This window comes from Rhinopithecus roxellana, chromosome 2 (assembly GCF_007565055.1).
Source record: "Rhinopithecus roxellana isolate Shanxi Qingling chromosome 2, ASM756505v1, whole genome shotgun sequence".
Classification (NCBI taxonomy): Eukaryota; Metazoa; Chordata; class Mammalia; order Primates; family Cercopithecidae; genus Rhinopithecus; species Rhinopithecus roxellana.
Window position 1 is genome coordinate 192062725 of NC_044550.1, and position 22470 is coordinate 192085194.

At 41.4% G+C, this 22470-nt stretch overlaps 1 protein-coding gene across 2 annotated transcripts; it reads left to right on the forward strand.

Annotated features, from left to right (window-relative positions):
• Positions 1–724: 724 nt before the first annotated feature.
• SPRY1 (sprouty RTK signaling antagonist 1) lies at positions 725–22037 on the forward strand. 2 transcript variants are annotated; one of them, XM_030925446.1, is made up of 3 exons: positions 725–1050; positions 15851–16759; positions 19823–22037. In XM_030925446.1, exon 3 carries the CDS (start codon positions 19878–19880, stop codon positions 20835–20837), a length of 960 nt encoding a protein of 319 aa, XP_030781306.1. In that variant the 5' UTR covers positions 725–1050; positions 15851–16759; positions 19823–19877; the 3' UTR covers positions 20838–22037. The 2 variants fall into 2 exon arrangements, with proteins under 2 accessions (XP_030781306.1, XP_010360819.1); XM_010362517.2 differs by lacking the exon at positions 725–1050 and adding an exon at positions 14857–15167.
• The last annotated feature ends 433 nt before the right edge of the window (positions 22038–22470 follow it).

Sequence of the window (22470 nt, forward strand, 5' to 3'; positions counted from 1 at the left end):
TGACATTTGTTTTTTCTTCATTTTTAATAAACATTTTACTTTGAAAAATTATATTAATCATGTAAATCCCTTAGAGGCTGAAAATGTTTCTTGCTTGACAAATTATATGATATAAGATATTTCAAGGCCAATGCAATGACTCTAAATGCTTAAAGATTTTGCTCTTGGTGACAATATGGGAAATTGAAGATGGGGGAGGAAAGTTCTATATTACAGGGGATGCTGAATATTTCATTTCTTTGGTCACATCTTCATAAAGACACCACTAGTAAGTAGTATGGCCCAAGAAAAGGAGCTTTTTACAGTTTACTTTTTAGTCAGGAAAAAAACAGGTTTCTTATGCATTTTATTGCTATGCAGAAAAAAGCTTTAAGGCAGCTCATAATTTTCTGCATCTGATTATCAACACTAACCTATATTTACACTCGAGCTTCATGTGTATGGAATGGGAGACAGGGTCTCACTCCGTTGCCCAGGCTAGAGTGCAGTGGTGTAATCACAGCTCACTGCAGCCTTGACCTTCCCAGGCTCAGGCGATCCTCCCACCTCAGTCTCCTGAGTAGGTCGGACTATAGGCACACATCTTTAGCTAATTTTTGCAGAGACAGAGTCTTGCTGTGCTGTCCAGGCTGGTCTCGAATTCTTGGGCTCAAGTGATCCGCGTGCATCGGCCTCCCAAAGTGCTGGGATTACAGGTGTGAGCCACAGCGCCCAGCCTGGTGGAGAGATTTAATTAATAAGGGGAATAACTCCTTTATTTTTACCTTCATGTGTCCTGGTTGAAACTTTCTGATTGTTTTCTGTGTTAGGTCCCACAAAAATAGTGTCCAATTCAAAGATAAATTTGGGGCCTTAAGTACAATATTTCAACCACTAACACACACGTGTGTTACGAGCCCTGAATAGGAATACGATATCTTCAGAAACGTTGGTTGAACTTGGGATCTGCCTCACAAGAAGATTGCATGTGAAATTCTCTGAAGATCCCCTGTGATGCACAAGGCAGAAGAAGCAGGTGTACACAAAGAATCAGAAGAACCAAAGCCCCAGGTGCGTGGTCTTTGATGTGAGAGATTTGCCCTTCCCAAAGACATTATTGTTTCTACTACATGTGGCTTAGCAAGCAGGACATGGGGAGGGCTGCGGCAAGACAGTGAAAATCACTCCCATGGAAGCTTGATATCAGAGGTGAGACCCAGTACTATAGGAATTTGTGCCTTTTCTTCTTAAAATTTGGGACTAGAATATTTAAGTAAATGTGATATGTTCTTACAGTAGAATACTGAGCATTTATTTCAATAATGTTTTAAATATCCATTGTTATCTCGTTATATAAACACATCAGACAACACGCACACAAAAAAAGACAGCGCCATTTTCTGTCTTCCCAGTTCCACTTTGTGTATAACTAGTTGTACTTTGTTTTCTAGCCTTAGATATTTGTGTGGTTGTCTACTGTATATTTATAAGAGTCCCAGGAGGAGCGCCATGACTCATGCCTGTAATCCCAGCACTTTGGGAGGCTGAGGTGGGTGCATCACTACAGGCCAGGAGTTTGAGACCAGCCTGGCCAACATGGCGAAACTCCATCTCTACTAAAAATTCAAAAATTAGTTGGGCATGGTGGCACGTGTCTGTAGCCCCAGCTACTTGGGAGGCAGAGGCAGCAGAATAGCTTGGACCCGGAAGGTGGAAGTTGCAGTGAGCCATGATCGCACCATTGTACTCCAGCCTGGGGAATAGAGTGAGACTCTGTCTCCAAAAAAAAAAAAAAAAAAGAATCCCTCTTCACCTAAACTTACCTAGCAATCTAACCATGACTAACACATGGCATTTCTTATTTCTCAGTTTTCTTGCCCAGATGACTGCAGTGGCTTCCTAGCAGCTAAGAGAAATGACCACCTCTACCCCTTCATCCTCTTTCCTCCTGCCAAGGAGATCTTTCTCCTGTTACTCTCAGGGCAGGCACTATTACTCTCAGGGCAGGCATTTTTTATTTTTACTTTTATTTACCTATGTATTTTGAGATGGAGTCTCGCTCTTGTCTCCCAGTCTGGAGTGCAATGGTGCGATCTCAGCTCACTGCAACCTCTGCCTCCTGGATTCAAGCAATTGTCCTGCCTCAGCCTCCTGAGCAGCTGGGATTACAGGCATGCGCCACCATGCCTGGCTAATTTTTGTATTGTTAGTAGAGACGGAGTTTCACCAGGTTGGCCAGGCTGGTCTCAAACTCCTGACCTTAAGTGATCCACCCACCTCGGCCTCCCAAAGTGCTGGTGGCCTGAGCCACTGCGCCCAGCCAGGCGTGCATTTTAGCTCTAGAAATGGATTTAAAGTTGTGTTGTGTGCAGTTGCCCCACTGACCTATCCTTGCTTCCTTCAGTGCAGTTGCATCTTATCTCTTTTATAGTCTAGGTTTTCAAATAGTACTTTTTAAGGGCAGGAGGAAATAGGTCACTGCTAAACAAGCTTGAAAACCACTCTTCTACAGAATACCGTACAACTTCTTTACATGGCATGTGATCTGATCTCTGCTTTCCTATCTAGCCTTCCCTTTTTCACTTCTACCTTCGTACTCTCTAAATTCCATATATGCTGTATTAGTCCATTCTCATGCTACTAATAAAGACATACCCGAGACCGGGTAATTTATACAGGAAAGAGGTTTAATTGACTCACAGTTCAGTGCGGCTAGGGAGAAGGCCTCAGAAAACTTAAAATCATGGCGGAAGGGGAAGCAAACATGTCTTTCTTCACATGGTGGCTGGAAGGAGAAGTGCCGAGCAAAGGGGGAAAAACCATCAGATCCGGCCTCGCGCGGAGGCTCACGCCTGTAATCCCAGCACTTTGGGAGGACCAGGTGAGCAAATCACAAGGTCAGGAGTTCAAGACCAGCCTGGCCAACATGGTGAAACCCCATCTCTACTAACAATACAGAAATTAACCAGTCATGATGGCGGGCGCCTGTAATCCCAGCTACTCAGGAGGCTGAGGCAGGAGAACTGCTTGAACCCGGGAGGCAGAGGTTGCAGTGAGCTGAGGTTGCACCGCTGTGCTCCAGTCTGGGCTACAGATTAAGACTCCATCTCAAAAAACAAACAAACAAACAAACAAACAAACAAACAAAAGACAAGACAAGAAAAGAAAATCAGATCTCATGAGAAGTCACTGACTATCATGAGAACAGCATGGGGATAATTGCTCCCATGATTCAATTACCTCCCACCAGGTCACTCCCACAGCACGTGGGGATTATGGGAACTACAATTCAAGATGAGATTTGGGTGAAGACACAGCCAAACCATATCATGTGCCATGACCATTCTGCCCTCTATACCTTTGCACACTCAATTAGCTTTTAGAATGTCCTCCCTCTACCTCCACCCACCACCAACATTGTCTGCCATCCACCAAACCTAAGCTCAGTGTGCCCTTCTCTGTGCAGTATTCCCAATTCTCCCAGATAGACTTTGACATTTATATTTATCAGGCTTATTGCTTATTAAGAGCAGAAACTGAGTCAAGCCATCAAAGAAGATAAAAGAGAGACAGGAATTTCATGAGAATCGACAAAAATAAACCATCATATGACTGTGCCATCTAAATTGTCAAAGAACTTTAAAGACCTCAAGCAATAGGCTGGGTGTGGATCTTCAACGGAATGTCCTGTTATTGTCAGAGCAGTTCAGCTATCCTTTTCTGTCTACTTCTCTGCTTTCTACCAAATAACTTCCTCACCGTCTACCCTGTATACCTGATTTCAAATCCTTGTTCTCCCACATACCAGCTATATAATCTTGTGCAAACTACTAAATCACTTTGTGTGTCATCTGTACAAAGGTGAGATAGGAAAAACATAAGATTATTGAAGGAGAATATATTAGCTATTGTATTCCATCAATTCCCAAACGCACATTTTCATCCACATTTTAATACCTCTGAAGTCGGGTTGGATTTTACAATTGCTGTCTGGCAGACAGGAGTCAAGTTGTGAGGTAGTTGTTATTGCCTGCCCATGTGCAAACGTGCTTGTTATTCCTGGCTGCATGACCGAACAACTGCAGCCTCTCCATGTTTGACTCAGGAAACTATTTAAGGACCATTTGAGGCAGGACTGTGAGTCCTGGCTGCTGTCTGAAAACTTTTTATTGACACTTTTTGATAAGATCAGGAACATTCCAGTATCAAAACACAGAATAGGTTTTGGAGAAAAACAAGAGAACAATGATGCAGCACTCTTTTAAGAACTGCTACATCTTTTAAGAAATGCTGCCCAATGCTCTTGATGGCCATAAGATTATCCTCTATAGAAAAACACAAGCACTGCCGGGCGCAGTGGCTCATGCCTATAATCCCAGCACTTTGGGAGGCCAAGGCAGGTGGATCACCTGAGGTCAGGAATTTGAGATCAGCCTGGCCAACATGGTGAAACCCCATCTCCACTAAAAAATACAAAAAGTATCTGGGCGTTATGGCGGGCACCTGTAATCCCAGCTACTCAGGAGGCTGAGGTAGGACAATTGCTTGAACTCACAAAATGGAGGCTGCAGTGAGCTGAGATTGTGCCACAGTCCTTCAGCCCCAGCGACAGAACGAGACTCCGTCTCAAAAAGGAAAAAAAAAAAAAAAAGAAAAACATAAGCATTAATGACTGAGTCAAAAGTAATTCAGAAGAATCAGACTCTGAATGTGAAGTAGTTTTAGGGACCCTAATAAACTTATTTTGTTTACATTTTTCTTTTCAGGTGTGCACAAGAATGATATGTGACAACATCTGTGCATAAATCAGCATTAAAAAGCCATTTTAATAAGTATTTAATATAAAACCATAAGTGATAAGGAAGCATTGTGTCATGAGTGAATTAGCAGCATTTTAAAAAATTTCGTAATAGTCCATAAAATAAAAATGCATCATACAATTGACACCTTAGATTTGTCGAAATGTGATATTTGGCCAGGCACAGTGGCTTCTGCCTGTAATCCCAGCACTTTGGGAGGCCAAGGCAGGTGGATCATGAGGTCAGGAGTTCAAGAGCAGTCTGACCAACATGGTGAAACCCCGTCTCTACTAAAAATACAAAAATTAGCCAGGCATGGTGGCACACACCTGTAATCCCAGCTACTCAGGAGGCTGAGGCAGGAGAATTGCTTGAACTTGGGAGGCAGAGGTTGCAGTGAGCCAAGATCGCACCACCACATTCCAGCTTGGGTGACAGAGCAAGACTCCATCTAAAACAAAAACAAGAAAGAAATGTGATATTTTGGTTATTATTACCTATGGATTTTTGTTTAGTCATCACTTTTACTAACTCATGGTCCTGCATTGCCCTTCTCTTCCTGACTTTGAAGATTCTATTTCATAAAATAACTGCCTTATTCTCTCCATAATTTCCAGACTGGACCAGCTCATTCTTTTTTTCTAATGAGTCTTTTTTTTTTTTTTAATTAAAAAAAAAAGAGAGAGAGACAGAGAGACAGAGAGAGAAACCAAAATATCTTTAGGCTACGACCTAGGCTATGGATTGGCTGTCTTTGGATCTTGAGCCTGAGCCCATCCCTATTCCCATCACCTGTGGAGGTACTACCTAGAGCTTGCCCATGAATTTGTTTTCATCTTTGTATCCCTAATACTTAGCACAGTACCACACCTAGTACCAATACATAGTTGTTAGATTGATGGGTGTATGAACCAAAATGATCTTGGAAGCAAGTAAAGTCCATGACTCACTTACCACATAGAGTTGGACAAAGAATTGAAAAGTTTTAATTTTTTTTTTTCAAATCACAATAGCATAGCATCCCTACCTTACTTGCTATTACAAATATTTGACCTCAATTTTCTCTAAGTGTAGTATTTGAGATTTTTTCATGGATTAAGGTTTTCTATATCTATATCTATACATTCTCTTCACTTGGGGATTTTTCAGCAATCTTGTTTTTTTTTTTTTTTTTGAGACAGAGACTCACTCTGTCCCCCAGGCTAGAGTGCAGTGGCCCAATCTCGGCTCACTGCAACCCTGCCTCCTGGGTTCAAGCGATTCTCCTGCCTCAGCCTCCTGAGTAGCTGGGACTACAGGCGTCCTCCACCACTCCCGGCTAATTTTTGTATTTTTAGTAGAGATGGTGTTTCACCATATTGGCCAGGCTAGTCTCAAACTCCTGACCTTGTGATCCGCTCACCTCAGCCTCCCAAAGTGCTGGGATTACAGGCATGAGCCATTGCGCCTGGCCTTCAGCAATCATTTTGATGGTTTAATTGATTAACTCTTTAATGGAGCATAAATACTGCTTGATATCTCTGGCTACAGTACAAAATATAATCAACATTCCATTCCTTGAGTTGGCCAGACATAGCTATAAAATATTAGTGATCTCTTATGAACACTTTTCTCCCTGAAAATGCTTTTTTTTCTCCTCTTACTTCTTTCAAAATTGAACAGAAGTGAATGGAAGAGACTAGCAATGCCTCTAACTTTTCTGATGAATATAGATTCCTTCTTTTACTCTAAAGATTCATATCATTGAGAAAATTCTGATTCTCAACCCTTTTGGCATCAGGGACTGATTTCGTGGAAGACAATTTTTCCACAGACTGGGGGTGTGAGGATGGTTTCTGGATCATTCAAGTGCATTACATTTATTGTGCACTATGTTGCTACTATTATTATATTGTAATATATAAAGAAATAATGACACAATTCACCATAATGTAAAATCAGTGGGAGTCTTGAGCTTGTTTTCCTGCAACTAGATGGTTCCATCTGGGGGTGATGGGAGACAGCTATAGATCATCAGGCATTAGATTCTCATAAGGAGTCAGCAACCTTGATCCCTCGCATGCACAGCTCACAATAGGGTTTGCACTCCTATGAGAAAATAGTGCCACAGCTGATCTGACAGGAGGTGGAACTCAGGCAGTAATGTGAGTGATGGGGAGTGGCTGTAAATACAGATGATGCTTCATGCTCGCTCATCGCTCACCTCCTGCTATGCAGACCAGTTCCACCAATACAGGTCGGTGGCCGAGGGGTTGGGGACCCCTGCTTTATATGTTTAACTTCCTATGTGACTGGTTTCTTCCCAAAGTAAGCCTCTTTAGTATGACTGGCCAAATTAGGTATATTTTACCATGTTTTAAGGATCTGTTAAAAGCTTTAGGCAAGACTTCAATCTATTGTCATTACATCATTTAATGAAGAGGCATGCAGTGAACATTCAGAGCTACCTTAGATCTGGCCCTTTCCCTCCTTTTCCACTGCCAATATCACCCTGCTCCAAGTTGTTCCTGACACCCACTGGGATTACTATCCTCATCTCGAAGTCAGCTCCCTTACACCAGCCTCTTTGTGCTGCAATCTGCATGGTCAGATGGATCTTCTGAGAAGAAACCTTTTTATAAGGTAACCCATTGCTCTAAAATTTTATCGTCCTTGGGATCAAGCCCAGATCTTCATATTGGCATTAAGGTCCCTCTGTAATTTGTCCTTAGCTTATTTATCCAATTTTGACAAGAAACCTTCCCTTCCACTCATGCCAGTCTTGTAAGTTGACCACAATCACAATGTGCCTGTCACCTATTTGCACTTTCCAGTATTTCTTTGTGCCATGCACTAAAGGTAAGCTGTCTTTTTCTTTTCCTCTTCTATGAATCCTATTTATTTTATGATAAGGTTCAATTTCTTCTTCCTATAATGATTAATACTTTATATTTTATAGTAATATATAATTTATGCTATGTGTTAACATAAATATTTCTCTTTGCTCTTAATTCTCCCTACAGCACCCTTTTAACATTTAACATAGCAGATCTTTCATAGCAGATTTTTTTTTTTTTTTTTTTTGAGGTGGAATCTCGCTCTGTCGCCCAGACTGGAGTGCAGTGGCGTGATCTCGGCTCACTGCAACGTCCACCTTCCAGGTTCAAGTGATTCTCCTTCCTCAGGCTCCTGAGTAACTGAGTAGTTGGGATTACAGGCGCCCACCACCATGCCAGGCTAATTTTGTATTTAGTAGAGATGAAAACCCCTTTTGCCATGTTGGTCAGGCTGATCTTGAACTCTTGACCTCAGGTGATTCATCCACCTCAGCCTCCCAAAGTGCTGGGATTACAGACGTGAGCCACTGTGCCTGGCCCATAGCAGGTCTTTAAACATTTTGAACAGATAACCATCAGCTGCAAATCCTCTTATGACTTTAGAAAAAAACCCGGAGTCTTTATTATGGGCTACAAGGCTCTAAATGATATAGTTGTAGTCTTCCTTTCTGACCTCCTCTTTACCACGTTTCCTCTCCCTAGTTCCATGTGATATTTCCTAGGGCGTTTGCACTAGCCATTTCTTCTGCTGGATTCCTGCTTCTCCAGTAGTGGCTCACTCCCTCACCGCATCATGGCTCTGCCCAAATCTCACTTCCTCAGAGAGACCCTTTTTGGCCACCCTTGCTAAAGCAGTCATCGCCTCTCAACCCCTATCACTCCAGCCAAGTTTCATTTTCTCATGGCAGTACTTACCACCACTGTCACAAAATATTAATTTGTTTATTGCCTGTCTCTTCCTCCTACATGTGAACTCTCGTAAGGAATGCGGACAGGGACTTTGCCTGTCTTGTTCATAGTGTGTTCATCCTCCTTGGCATGATGTAGGTGCTTAGTAAATATGTATTAAGCAAATGGATAAATTATTGAGAGTATGAATAAAAAAACTGAATTAGGTTTGAGTTTGAAGTGTATCCACTTCACAGGTGCCCATTTGGGATTCAGGAGGGAAAGAGATTTGTGAAAGTAACATGGCCAGTGAAGGAAACATGCCAAAGGAGAAGGCATTCCTGCTACTCTCAGCTGCTTAAAACTTCCCCTGTTACTCATTGTCCTCTTTCTTTTGTGTCTTTCTCTAGGAGGCTGGTTGTCTTACTTAATAGATGTAAAAATGTAAATTGATACTTTGTTTTTCTTCCCAGACTTCAACTCAGCCTGACCACTCATCTTACTCCATACACATGGCTTCTATTGATTTATGTGTTAGAAAAATCCAAATCCATCTTGAAAAGGGAGACATTTTCCAATATTGAGCTTATTTACCATATATACAATATCCCATATACAATAATGAGATATTTCAAGAGAATGTGATGTAAGCCCAGATGATATTAACAATACAAGGAATATTTATAAGGACTCATATCGTAAATACATATTTACAATTACATAATATACATACAATTATACAATGTGAATATAAAGAAAGATTTGTACAATCGTAGCATTATTGGAATAAGTACCTTTTCTAAGTAACTACTTCAAATGGGCAAACACCTTTATATATTAATTCTTATATATTAGCTAAAACTCAATGTCCCCACTACTTTATCTTCTCCATCAATCTTGTAACTTCCTATAGACAGATATAGCCTTTTCATGTCTCTTGATTCCTCAAAAAGTAGCCTATATAATTATTTTTTTGCAGTTTTATTAAAAGCTAACATTCTAAACCATATGGCAGTATTGCAAAAGAAAAAGAAAATAATGTAAAGTGGTGATCACTGTGAATACCCAGTTCCTAGACTCAAGCACATTTTTTGTTTTGATTGAAATTTGAAATGACTTATTTTCAACAATAGGTGGCGCTTCACAGGTTTTTTTTGTTGTTAGGTTAAATGCACTGGCTGTATGAAATGTATCTGTGCTATCAATTTTTTAAGTTAATACAAGAACATTGATTCATAGAATACATTGGTAACTGATGGAAACTGTATTGCTATTAAACTTGTATTTATGGAACATCAAAACTAACATTCTAAAAGATTATAAAAAAGAGGCAGCCGTAAATATACCTTTTGAAAATATGTAGAAGGATTATCTGTTTTTTACTTTTCTATTTATTTTCAACTTTTATAAATGTTATTCAATCACTTTTTAAAATATGCGTTTGCTTTTTTCACTCAATGATCACAAAGAGTTTACAGATTTTATAGACTGGATTTTTAATAGTTACAATGATCTTTATCTTAACTAGAAGTACAATATTAATGATTGAAAATTCTGGATAAATGATATGGTGAGCAGGGCTCAGCAGGTGTTGTAATCTGAAATTATTAGCAGATAGCTGCTCCAAAATCCCTCCCCATCATGCACACACATGCACACATACAGCAATACTATTATTAAAATCAGAGTTCTCAGGCTCAGAAAAACAAAAGTAAAATGGAATTGCCTCAAAACAGTTATAAGGCAAATAAAATCATTATTTGGGGTGAAGGACCTAGAAAAAGGGGGCCTTAAACATTTCCTCATCATACAGTGTGAATGAGACAATGATAATTAATAATTTGTACAGAACTTTAAAGCTTACAAAGCCCTTGCATATATAATGAATCATTCAGTAGCACTAGGATTTGGGAAGACCAAGCATTTTTATTAACTTCAGGTTATTGATGAGAAAGTAGGTTCAGAGAAATTAAGTGAAGGTTACCTAGCTAGAAAGTGGCCAAGTTGGGACTTCACATCATCTGATCCTATATCTGGTACTCTTTTCACAATAGCATGCTTTTTTCCTGGTTATAATACTGAATATAGGGGCATTATGATTAAATATGACACATAAGCTAAAGTTATAGACCATGATATACAAGGATAATATTGTCAGAACTCAGGTCTTCAATACATGTATCTTATCAATTATTATAGACCACTTGTAATGTTTATATAAATGGAGTTATTTGAAATGTGCCAAGAAAATTACAAATCGAGGGAAACTCTAAGTATAAACATATTTTTAAAAAATCTCTTTTGGGAAATTTTGTATGTTTTCTTTTTTTTTTTTTTCGAGATGGAGTCTTGCTGTGTTGCCTAGGCTGGAATGCAGTGGTACAATCTCTGCTCACTGCAACCTCTGCCTCATGGGTTCAAACAATTCTCCTGCCTCAGCCTCCCGAGTAGCTGGGATTACAGGCACCCACCACCACGCCCAGCTCATTTCTGTATTTTTAGTAGAGACAAGGTTTTGCCACATTGGCCAGGCTGGTCTTGAGCTCCTGACCTCAGGTGATCTGCCTGCCTCGGCCTCCCAAACTGCTGGGATTACAGGCATGAGTCACCATGTCAGGCCTTCTTTTTTCAATATTAGTCATTCTCTATTCTTAAAAGGTATGGCTATAGTTGTTTTATCAAATAAATATTCTACATTTTTCCCCTTCAAATAAAGCATAAACGGTAGCCTTTAACATAGGTTATTTCAAAACGAAATAAAGATTATAGTGAGCAAGCCCTAAGAGATGCCTTTTTTGTTTTGTTTTTGTTTTAATGAGAACACACTTTTATTTTCTTACTGTCCTATCTTTGGGGGACAGTTACAAGTTTAAATTAACATAGCTTCTTACGTGCTTGTCTCTGAATATTAAGATAGCAGTAGGTAGTTGTGGGAATGAGAGATTGACAACTTTTGTTGACCAGAATCGAAGATGATACCAGGTGATCATTATAAGGGCCATTCCACTTCTTGTTTCAAAATACAAATCAGCGGAAGAGATGGCTAATCTTGTTTTCTCATGAAAATAAAGAACAAGTCAAGGCTTAGAGGGGAACATCTGACATCACTGGAAAAGGAAAGAAGACAGGATTTATTTTGCCATTAGCTAGATAAGAATGAGGACTGTTTTGTACTATGGCAAAGATGTTTCCTTATACAATCTTACCATGTGGGTTTAATTAGTAAAATCTTTCATATATAGTAGGGATGCAGTTTGTCTGAACTCTTGTCACTTTCATTCTCTCCAAAGGAATATGGCACTTAAGAAATAAAGTGCACAAATTTAGAACACTTCCAGGTACATTTCTTTGTTTTCTGACAACTTGCAGAAAAATAGAATCGCCTGTGACAAAGTACACAAATGATTAGTTGAATTATAGAGCTGACACAAACTCAAATCATTCAGTGTAATTTACTCAATGTATTGCTTGATTTGCCCACTTCCAGAATTTGAAACCAATACGGAACATTCGTATTTCAAATAAGGCAGAAGGATGAGAATTACGCTTATGAAAATGAAGAGAATGTTTATGGAAAATTTACAGAATAGGTTGGTCTATTTCTGTCAACTACAAAGATTGTTTACAAAAGGAAACTGAAAATAAAATGGCCTATCCTTGCCAGCTTTTCTTGGGAAGTATAGTAATATAGTGACTATTGCCCTAAAAGGAAAGTAAAGAGAACTTAGTTTCCATTACCGGTCTTCATTGATTTATTAGATGCTTATAGGCTAACTCATCAATGTCTTTGATTATTTAGTTTGTGTGTTTGTTTCTCAACAAGATAAAAGACTGTAATACATTTATTTATCATGACTTCACAGAAACATTAGGAGAATTAATAACGTATTATTTTTCAAAAGCTTGGAACACGATTGTTATTTTTATTTTGGCAAACAAAGTAGATACATGAATAAGTTAAGCTTCCTATAACTGTATTAATTTTTTTTTCTTTTTGAGGCGAAGTCCAGCTATGTCGCCCAGGCTGGAGTGCAGTGGCTCAATCTCGGCTCACCGCAACCTCTGCCTCCAGGGTTCAAGGGATTCTCCTGCCTTAGCCTTCTGAGTAGCTAGGATTACAGGCACACACCACCATGCCCAGCTAATTTTTTGTATTTTTAGTAGAGACCAGGTTTCGCCATGTTGGCCAGGCTGGTCTCCCGACCTCTGGAGATCCGCCCGCCTCAGCCTCTCAGAGTGTTGGGATTACAGGCGTGAGCCACCACGCCTGGCCAATTTTTTTTTTTTTTTTAATCACTAGAAGTTGTGAGGAGTTACTGAATTTTTTTCATTTCACTTTATTCTTTTTCAAAACTCAAATTAACACAAGAGATGACTAATCTTGTTTTCACATGAAAATTAAGGACAAGTCAGGGCTCACTTTTCATTCCACTTTATTTAGACGTATCTTAATAAACTAAAAATTATTATAAGATTTTTCCCATTGATATTTGCATTGTTTTTCATTTTTGGAAAAATTTCATACTCCAGTTATTCATTTTTAGTCGTTACAATGTAATTAAACTTACTAAGTAAAAATGTATACTTTAAGCTAAAAATTTAGAATTGCTACAAAGTCTTACAGTTGTAGGGAATCAGAAGGAGAGGCAGGTTTCATTCAATGTCTTTTAGATCCAAGGTGACAGGGCTATACTTACATTTATTTGTAATGTAATATTTAGAGAAAAACATACTAATGCATTTTAGCGCTAAATGACATGGAGGGTTATTGATCAACTCTGTACAGCAGATTTGATTTCTTAATACAACATGGCCTATGGTGATGGTGTTTTAGATAAAAATCTCATGGATTTTATTTATTATTGTAATTTAAAAATACTTGATCTCGTGAAAATTATTTTAATACATTTCTGGTTGAAATACAGTGTATTTGCAATAGAAATCTTTCAAATATATTTTGCAGGATTTATGAAGGTAGAATGTTCAGTGCTCCCTCTCCTGGTTTTATCATATTGGTGAACCGACCTCTCAGCTCACAATTGTGGTAATTGAAGAACCAAATAAGATACTCTGATATGATATTCTATTTTTGATTTTTCTATTCCAAACGCATTCACGAGAAACCTATCCATCACTAGTAAAATTTCATTACATCCCAAAATCTAATGTGATCTATGAAAAAAATACAATGTAATCAATTTTATTCTTTTAAATAGCTATTTTAATACAATTCATAATATTGAGAGTGAATATGTAGCTTTTTGGCTTGATTCTTATCCTACACTATTTTCTAGTGATGCTTTTTTATTGTTATTGATGTTCTTAATAATGCTCTGTGTTCTTTAGAAGCAATTCCAAACACAGCTTTAATTTTTGAAAGTGCTCAGACATTTGAAAGTCCAGTGTGTGTGTGTGTGTGTGTATTATGTATGTATATATTTATAAAGTTTCAACAGGACCACTTGCTATTGTAAATAAGGAGACTAAACAATGTACTTTGAACTAAAAATTTCCATACTTATATTTATATATGGTTTAGATTCTAGTTTTGTTTTTGTTTACTTTGTTTTTGCCAGACTTTAAGCTACTCCTGATATATAGTACCTGGAAAAATATTTCCTTTCCACTAAGTTTTTGGTTTTTAGGTGGCTTTTAAAAGTTTCTACGGAACCTTCAATTCCACATAAAGTTATCCTCACTGCAGCATGAAAAGGCACAATTTTGATAATAAATGTCTAAAATCCTGTAGTTTGTAAGAAAGCAGAAAGCAAGTTTCCTACTTAAAGTGTTTTTTTCCCAGTCACATCAGCTATTACTAAGAATTATAAAACTTGTTGATAAATTTTTTCTATTCTAATTAATTGACTAAATATACGGGTTGGTATTTTTTGGAAAAGTATACAACTATATTACAAAATTGAAATAATTTGGTTTTTTCTCCATGTGCTTGATTTTTGGGAAATCATATAACAAGCCAAGGTAAAGCAATTATTTAAAAAACCCACGGCAGAAAATTTCCCCTTTATTACATATCCTTATATTACATTTGCAATAAGGAGTGCCACCTTTTGAACTTTAGGTTTCACATATTCTGAACTTTGTTGTAAATAGGAACTGTAATGTTATGTAATCATCTTTTTGTGTCAAGATACATTTTCCCTCTAGTTGATCAGAAGTGATGACTTGGCATACAACTTTTTTCATTTCTTTTATTCTTCACAATTCTTTTCTAATTCAGCTTTAGAGTCCACCGATCCTTTTAATTGAGATCGACAACTAAAGATTGCTAACTAAATCCGAATGTATTCCTCTATGACAAACTGCATTTGCAGAATTTTTAGAGGCACTCCCGAAGTTTTAAGAGGATGTTTATTACACGAGTCTGTAGGGCAACATTTCCAAGTTGGTACACATAAACGAAAAAGGAAACGATAGTTAAGGAAATCCTGTTCCAGGTTTTCGGGCAGCCCGAGTGATTGACACATGATATCACCGGAGGCGTGTCCTGGAGTGGAGGTGGAGGTGGAGGCTAGGAGCTGAAATTCTGCGGAGCCCGAGTGAGATCGCTCTGTAAAGCACGCAGTGGTTTGCAGCGTGATATCAGCAGAGTTCCCTGCCCTGGATAAGGAACAGCTACAGTCGCTGTTAAATGTGCCTGAAAAGCAATTTGCAATCTTTGCATTAGGTAAGTACTGTTTCCTTCCGTAGACATTTTAGGAAAGCTAAGGTGAGAAATGTTGACTTTTGCAAGGAACTGAACATTTATTTCTTTGAACTTGCTTTCGAGCCAAGACTACTTGTTGCCTTTCAAAACACCGGTAGCATTCCCACTGCTAAAACTAATGCTCTTAAAGTAAATGCTACCGCTAAAAGAAAAAGCAGGGTCCCTTTCACCTTTCTTTCCTTAACCGAACAGTAGCAAGTTTAAAGTCTGAAACGATCGAATATGTGAAACAGAGGGCCGTTAATGCCTTTATGCGAAGAGGGGCTGGCACTCGGTGTGTGCACCAAATACGTGTTTGTTTAGGCATTGTTGGCGACCGAATCCCGAGCGAAGCACTGGTTTAAAACCTGAATTTCCCGTCTCTGTGTATTGATTTCTAACGCGCAGAGGCGTTGCTTGAACGTTGTTTGAACTCCTAGGCATTCCACGGGGCAAAAGCACCTCGGCAAAAACGTGCAGGACTGCATGTTACTTTGGTTCGCGGCTGACAAGCCGACTGTGCGCCGGCCTGTCAATCACCGGGAGTAGCAACAGGGAGCACATGGCAACGGGCTGCAGGCGAGCTGGCCAGCAGCCCGCCCCGGGTCCCAGCCCTTCGAAGAAAGGGACATTCACGAGCTTCTATCTCTAATCCTCTGTCGCAGGCATTTCGGCCGTGGAACCGCAGGCTCGGAGGAGTGGGTGTGAGCGCTGCCCAGGAGAGGCTGACCTGCCGGGACCGGAGTGCCCAGGGACGTTGTGCCCCTACTTGCCCAACGTGCGGGATCGACAAAGCGCCTCGGCCTGCGCGGGGGACAAGGAACGACGCCCGCCTCTCTTTCTCCGAGAAGGATCCCCAAACCTCGCTCTCTTCACCCCTCCCCGCTAAAAAAAAAAAAAAGGGGGGGGGTAAAAAAATCCCCTACCCCCTCCCGGCCGCGGCGGCCTCTGCCTGGCAGGCGCGTGTTCCGGGGTCTTGCCGGGGGCCTGCGCGGCTCCGTGATCCGCCCGCCAACGCCGGTTCGGGCCCCGACCTGGGCGCCGCGTAGTCTCGAACCCCCGTGACGTGGATTTTTCACTTGTCAGGAGGCCGCCATCCTTTCCTTCGTTCCCTGCGAGGAGCGACCAGAACCCGAGAAGTTCTGTGAGCATACCGTGCGGTCAGCTGGCCAGTCACGCACTCGACTCCCCGCCACTCCCCTACTTGTTTTTCTGAGACTTGGGGAGCCTTCCTGAAAGGATTTGTAAAAACTGGTTCTTGGAAGGGGGCTGCAGGAGAAGACCTCCCGAGGTGGATGTTACTGAGCCGCCCGGGGAGCGCCAGCCGTGAGAGGTCCGGGCCCGGCCGCGCGGAGCCGCGGGAGAACTGCCCTCCGCAGCCGGAAGGGGGCCGCGGGGAGCGCTCCTGACCGGTGGCGGCGGGGGCGGGGGAGGCCGCGGGCCTAGGCGCCGCAGCTCCGGCGATGCCGCCTCGCCCTCCCCGCAGCGGTTGATGCGGCGCGTGCACGCCACCGCTCGCACCAGGACCTGGGCCGGGTCGCACGGCTTGGCCCCCGGCCCGCGCTTCGGCCTAGGTGAGTGTGTGCGGCGGCCGCTCTGGGCCCGCGGGGTGGTAGGCGCGCGGGCGGGGCTTGCTCGGCGCGGCAGGTGCGGACTCGGCGGCGCTGCTGCCCCGGCCAGAACTCCGGGAGGGGAGGGGAGGGACGACCCCGCGCGGCGCGGCCCCTCCCGCCGCTCCTTGCTTCCCTGGGGGCCGCGGCTTATGGGGCGCTCAAGGTTGGGTGGCGGGGTGGGCGACGGTCCGCGGCTACGGAACGAAACAAGACAGGGTGTCCCCCATCCCCGATTACTCGGAGCGGCGGCGCGATGGCCCAGGTTGTCCTCTCGGAGAGCCCTTCACGCCCAAGAGGGATTCCTGGCGGCTCTGGGGATGTCCCTGGGGGCCCTCTGTGGAGGAGTGTGCCTCTGGCAGGGGACCGGCAAAGGCTGTGTGTGTGTGTGTGTGTGTGTGTGTGTGTAGGCAAATGCTCGGAATTCGCCCGTCAGCTCCTCGATAGAATTAGCCAGCCCCAAAGCCAGCCGCAATTTTCTTATTTGGAGCTCAATGCAAAGACAAGGAAGGGGAGAGGGCACTGCCACTTTAAAAGTGGGGAAGTCGGCCGGGCGCGGTGGCTCACACCTGTAATCCCAGCACTTGGGGAGGCCGAGGCGTGCTGATCACCTGAGGTCAGGAGTTCGAGACCAGCTTGGCCAACATGACGAAACCCTGTCTTTATTGCAAATACAAAAATTAGGCTACCGTGGTGGCGCGCGACTGTAGTCGCAGCTACTCGAGAGACTGAGGCAGAAAAATCGCTTGAACCCGGCAGGCGGAGGTTGCAGTGAGCCAAGATAGTGCCACCACTGCACTCCAGCCTGGGAGACAAAGTGAGACTCCGTCTCAAAACAACAATAACAAAAAAAGTGGGGAAGTCCGCCCTCCTGAGCTCATGGTAACCTCAGCCTCCTCCCCTCCTCCTGCCGGAGAGAGAGGGAGAGAGAACTTGTTTTCATTCATAACTTTTTCCTTTTCCTTCCTCCGTCAACTATTTATTCAGTACAGATTGCAGAGGGCGCAGCTCCACCGTGGTAACTTGCAATGTGGCCGCTCCTGCGCTGGCTTCTTTCTCCCCAGCCCTCGGTGAACCCAGCTTTTCCTTTAAAGTATAGACAAATCCTTGCTTAGGGTCAGTCAGACCGTGGGCTTGCTTTGGGCGCCCGCGTGGACGCTGAGGGCTCTTCATGATTTGTCAGAAACTTTGGTGGGCCACGCAAAAAATGTGTTGGAAATCCACGGTTATCCTTGGTATGGTGATGGGATTGTCCGAAAAGGTATTCTTCCATTCGCGTTTTCTTGGGGAAGGCAGTGTGCCGAGCGCGTGTGAGCGTGTTTGGGGATTGTCCAAGACTGTCACTGCTTGAAAATGGGCTTTTCTTCGGATCAGAGGTGGCGAATTTTCTTTGCTTTTAATTTTTTGTCTGGTAACTTCATTTCCCAACCAGCATGAAGTTTGTTACAACTGTCATTGGAAATGCAAATTAAAGTTGTGCCTGGTGTTTTGTTTTGAGTTACACTATTCAAATCCTCTACGGTTTTGCGTTTCGTGTGGAATCTGGCTTAGTACTTTTAGCTACCTTTTGCTTTCAAAGCACAGAGTTAAGAAATTCTTGAAGAAGAGGAATAATTGTGCAGGAGTCAGGATTAGATGTTGAGGACTCCAAGACTAACTCCCCGCAGGTTATGAATGTGTTACTCCTCCTGCGCAAAGAAGGTAGAATAAAGTAGAAACTTGAGAGAGCTGAGTTGTGAAAACGAGGGGGAGCTCCAAGAAGTTAACATAGAAGGCATAGTTTAGAGACATTAGTTTAGGAAATATCGGAAATGGACTTCTTTCTGCTTTCTGCATGGTTTATTCCTTAAACCATGTTTTTTGCCTCAAGTTGGTAGTGGAGAATGGACATTTCTTTTTCTTTTCATTCTTGAATTGGGTCGACTCTATAGACTTTAGAAGAAATTTGTGTGAAAAATGCTCTAGTTCACCACTGAAAGCAGAAACTTTTATCTTTGGTAGTTTGTGAAGAACACATTATAAATTAGAAATTTACTATTAGTATGGAAATACAACTGCTTATTTTTATCTGGATATTAGTGTGCTGATTTTGTTACAAGAAGCACATTGAATCAGTTGGCAGTCCTTTTGAAAATCAAGGTCTGTCATGTAAATACAGATTTTTAAATGAGAGGAAATACAGATAATTAAAATGGCCAGGATTTAAATACACTGCGTATGTACCTACACTACATTTATTTGTGCATAAAACTTGTTTTGTGAGTGAGCCCTTCAGCTTAAAAAAAAGTCCTCTCAGGATTTCAAATGTGAGTACTGTTACATCATTCACTGGACTATACATTGAGTCTTGTGTGTGTGTGTTTGTAGCTACAAAACACCAAGAACCGTTGTGTACCTGATACATTTATTTTTGCATCTCATAGATGAATAATAAGGTAGTTTTAAAATTCTGATTTATACAGAAAATTACCTTTTATTTTGCGATTTCATTTTAGAGTCTTAATTTTTTTAATGCCTTAATTTTTTTCATCATTAATCTAATGCTTATAACAGCACACAACAAAAAGGCTGTAACACCAAAGCCATTCTCAATTTCTTAAAAGGTAGACATTTTCCTTTATGGAAACCACCTATGAACTGATAACTGAGCTTTCTTTAGATGAGAGTTATTCTCCTGCTTATGCTCAATATTCCCTGCGAAGGCATGCTCCATTTTAATTGTTAGATTCACAAACAGGAAGGCATTACTTCCTCTTGATTCTGCTTCTTAAAAGTTGGAAAAACTTGTAATGTTTATGGCATGGGGTCTCTTGTTTACAGTTGTCCTCTATGATGTGGTCCCCAGCCTCTCCTGGAATTGGACTCTGGCCAGGACCCCAGCATCATTGTAATCCACTGATGAAGGAGGTCATTATTAGGTGGTTTAGTCAATTTGTGACTTGACAGGATTTCCCTCCCCCCACCCCCACAAAAAATGCTTCCTGTCATTTATTTTCTCTGTTTTTTTCATCTTTGATTTCCTTTTAGGATTTCAGATGCATGCCAGGTTTCCACTGATTGCCAGAACTCGAGATCACTACACATGGATCCCCAAAATCAACATGGCAGTGGCAGTTCGTTAGTTGTGATCCAGCAACCTTCTTTGGATAGCCGTCAGAGATTAGACTATGAGAGAGAGATTCAGCCTGCTGCTATTTTGTCATTAGACCAGATCAAGGCCATAAGAGGCAGCAATGAATACACAGAAGGGCCGTCAGTGGTGAAAAGACCTGCTCCTCGGACAGCACCAAGACAAGAAAAGCATGAGAGGACTCATGAAATCATACCAATTAATGTGAATAATAACTACGAGCACAGACACACAAGCCACCTGGGACATGCAGTACTCCCCAGTAATGCCAGGGGCCCCATTTTGAGCAGATCAACCAGCACTGGCAGTGCAGCCAGCTCTGGGAGCAACAGCAGTGCCTCTTCTGAACAGGGACTGTTAGGAAGGTCACCACCAACCAGACCAGTCCCTGGTCATAGGTCTGAAAGGGCAATCCGGACCCAGCCCAAGCAGCTGATTGTGGATGACTTGAAGGGTTCCTTGAAAGAGGACCTGACACAGCACAAGTTCATTTGTGAACAGTGTGGGAAGTGCAAGTGTGGAGAATGCACGGCTCCCAGGACCCTGCCATCCTGTTTGGCCTGTAACCGGCAGTGCCTTTGCTCTGCTGAGAGCATGGTGGAATATGGAACCTGCATGTGCTTAGTCAAGGGCATCTTCTACCACTGCTCCAATGACGACGAAGGGGATTCCTACTCAGATAATCCTTGCTCCTGTTCACAGTCACACTGCTGCTCTAGATACCTGTGTATGGGAGCCATGTCTTTATTTTTACCTTGCTTACTCTGTTATCCTCCTGCTAAAGGATGCCTGAAGCTGTGCAGGGGGTGTTATGACTGGATCCATCGCCCAGGGTGCAGATGTAAGAACTCCAACACTGTCTATTGTAAGCTGGAGAGCTGCCCCTCCCGGGGTCAGGATAAACCATCATGATTTTTGGAGGTGGGTTGTACCTCCTGAGCTTCCAGCTTTCAAGCTGTGGCTTTTTTTTTTTTTTTTTTTCTTTTCTTTAGAATTTTTCCCCATTTCCCACCTTCTCTTCCCCTGTTCCCAAGGTCTGACTCATGGATTTTTCTCTTCCTTCATGGATGATCTTCAGTAAGAGTGGACTGGGAAACTGCACCTGGCTCCCACTTACAACAAGAGCCTCTGCCATCCACTTGAGAGGGTATTGAGAGCCAGTGGGCTTTGTGTAGCCTTTTTGTTCTGCAAGCAACTTTCTAGAGTTGTATACATGAACATATACCCACACCCAGACTACAGTGATTTAGAGTTGTTTTGACTGGGTACTGTGGGAGCAGGGAAATTGGTTTTTAAAAAAGCAACCGTTTAATTGCTTAAATAAGCTATGTATTCAATCTGTCTCCAGTTAGGGCTATCTTCCTAGCATTGGCCCCTTAAGTAGCATGGGGGATGTATTGTTTGCTATAACGTAAAAATTTTCCTTTAACCACTGCCCTCTGCTTCTTGTCCTTCAAAGTTCTTTCCCCTCAGTTTTGGTGTTGTCTTACTCTGGAGACGCCAAGTGTATTTTTTCTTTCTATGTAATTTTAGATTCGCTTTACAATGTAAATCTTCACATTGGAGATATATTGGTTGGACCTTGCCCATCTTCACTCTAGCCTTCGTATTTGTGAAGGACTCAACCACCTTCCTTCTTCGCCCCATGCTTCTCACCAAATTTTTGTTGTCATTGAGGGCACTTGGATAACTCAAGTTGATATTTATAGCTGATCAATCTATAGGTGTCACAGAACTATGCTGCCTAAAGTGATCTTGGCTCCTTAATGGTCCTTTTGGCCCCTTGGATAGTTAACAGCTGAGTAATTCTAATCTCTTCTGTATTTTCATTGCCTTAACCACAAATTGTGGTGCTTTTTGTATATTTTATGTATAAATCACAAAGTTGAATTCTGACTATTTTTAAGACAAAAGTCTGTTAAACTTTTTTATTGTAAAGAATATTTATTATGCGAATCTCTATTATTTTATGGTATTTATTGCAAAAGACTGTTGAAATGTACTCATGTCCGAATATAACAAAATATCAATACTTAACGGAAAATAAGGTAACACGAAGAAAGTACACATGTTAACTATAATGCAGAAAATATATTAATTAATGAAACTGTCTCTTGATTTCTTCATTTATTAGCCTGTACTATTATGATGATTTTTGCTTATTTGCTTTGATGTTTTCTTCTTACACACTCGTTTTACTTCTTTCCCTATAGATGCTGAATCTAGACATAGGTAAGCCCAAATTACAAAGCAGATAATTAGGTTGGTGCAAAAGTAATTGCAGTTTTGAGCCATTTTTAATGGCAAAAACAGTTATTTTGCACCAGCCTGGTATTTCCTGGAAAGTACATTAATCAAAATTTTGTAATCCAAATTCTCTTTTAACAAATGCTCAAGTGAGTTATTTTATACAGTAAAAATTCTTTGTAATATTAAGTCTCTCCCTACTTTGACTATTTTGTAAGCATGAGGTTTTGTATATATTATAATTTCTTGAAATGGGGCATATCTACAGTAGAAACTTTTAAAAATGTTTATCTTAACT

Excerpts from the sequence above, each read along its gene's own strand:
- SPRY1 (XM_030925446.1), top strand. The coding sequence starts at position 19,878 with ATGGATCCCCAAAATCAACATGGCAGTGGCAGTTCGTTAGTTGTGATC.